General features: G+C 38.0%; 1 protein-coding gene across 1 annotated transcript in view; it reads left to right on the top strand.

The window, feature by feature from the left end:
* The window catches only part of LOC143034811 (uncharacterized), a 1,567-nt gene extending 508 nt beyond the window's left edge, over positions 1-1,059 (top strand). The window contains exon 2 of the mRNA XM_076201157.1: positions 450-1,059. Within this exon, the coding sequence (XP_076057272.1) occupies positions 450-1,059 (610 nt within the window). The remainder of the gene's footprint in view (positions 1-449) is intronic.
* Positions 1,060-1,669: the final 610 nt, after the last annotated feature.

Genomic DNA, 1,669 nt, shown 5'->3' with positions numbered 1-1,669 from the left:
CAGAGTATTTGTGAGTCCACAACAAACTACAATCAAAACAATGCTCATCGCTCAACCCGAACTACTATTACTATTACTACAACGCCCCAGGCACTCGCGAAGAGGCCCGAAGCGGCCGGCACCGTTACTATCGGCATCAAAACCAAAATTAAGATAAGAAAAATGGCCAAAGAACTAATTACAGTCAATGTTGGCACAATTCAAGACATAAAAGTCAGAAATTCTTGAACTACAGGTAGAACAAGTACTACGTCGACTGATAAATGTATTAGTACAATAAAAAGTAAATATACGGATCATAAAAGCGTAAAAAGATTAAATACATTAATAGATAAATAAATAGAAAATAGATAATATCAAATAAGACATACTGATTGTTTTGGGCGACTTCAGTGCGGTTACTGGCACCGTTAGAACTGGCTATGATATATTGGTCCCCATGGTTCTAGAACCAGTAATATCAATAGTTCTCTCCTTCCGAACTTTACAAAGTCTAGAAGGCTGAGGATTGGTGGTTCTTGGTTCCAGAGGCGAGAGCCATACCGATGGGCATGGTATAGTAATGCCAGAGGATTGGCGAAGGAGATCGATCACACACTTGTCAGCGCTTATTGGAAGATCCTACAGAACTTCAGTGTTTATCGAAGTGCTGAATCCTTTGGGACCGATCATAGAGTTGTGGTCGCAACACTTAGACTGCGTATCAAATCCAGGAGAATACCGAGATGTAACCCACTTGGATTCCAACTAAAGAAACTGAGGGATGGTGCGTGTGCCCTGGAGTATGCGATAGCAATATCTAATCGGTTTGAAGCACTTGGCTCTCTCGAGGACCCTGAAGAACTATGGGAAACTTTGAGACGTGAAACTCTGCAAGCTGCCGAGGAGTGCGTTGGAGAGCGCCCAAGGTCGAGTAGTGGTGTGGCGTCGCACAGTAGTTGGATTGTCCAAATAGTTGATCAGAAATCTAAGGATTGTAACAACCCATTTTCGCCCATATATTTTTCTCGCATTTCCTTCAAGTTGATTATGGCTGATGGATTTGTCCTTGGTTTGTAGATATAGCATGATGATGTTGGTGGTGTGTTCGTTAGTGCTTGAAAAACCTTCCCATCAACCATAGTTAGTATTTTTAAAAGGACATGCGTGCAGGAGTGAGACAGTTGTCATCTAAATATCGCTTTCTTAAGATATTGCGAGAAGAAGCACCCATTTTATGCTTTATTAGACAGGTAAATATATAATCAACTGCTATTTTGTGTTAAAATGCTTGAAAAGTATTGAATATATGAAAATTTTTAATGTTTTAAAATATATAGTAATGATGTATGATATATACATAAGTCTTTTCCTGGTTATTATATATACTCTTTAGTTGTGCATATTTGTTCCTGTCTCATTATTGGGCGCCTGAAGACAGCATGACATTTGTGAGAGCAAGTTGATTAAAATGCAGTATTTTGTATTATTAATTTTTCACCCTAATCTAATAATATAACTAAATTTTTCATGTATATTGATAATATATATATACAGTACTTTCCAACAATAAACAAGCAGCTTTTGATCAAAATTGTCACTGTTTTTTTCATTTTTGCTCACAAAATCAAGGAATCTGACTATTGTGCGTCGCGGAAAATACTGAAGAGTAAAGAGTTTGGCCGTGCTG

This window comes from Oratosquilla oratoria, chromosome 18, assembly GCF_046742065.1.
Source record: "Oratosquilla oratoria isolate Oo_2021 chromosome 18, ASM4674206v1, whole genome shotgun sequence".
NCBI lineage: Eukaryota > Metazoa > Arthropoda > Malacostraca > Stomatopoda > Squillidae > Oratosquilla > Oratosquilla oratoria.
Note: the sequence above shows the minus strand (reverse complement) of the source record. Positions and strands in the feature narration are given on the sequence as shown.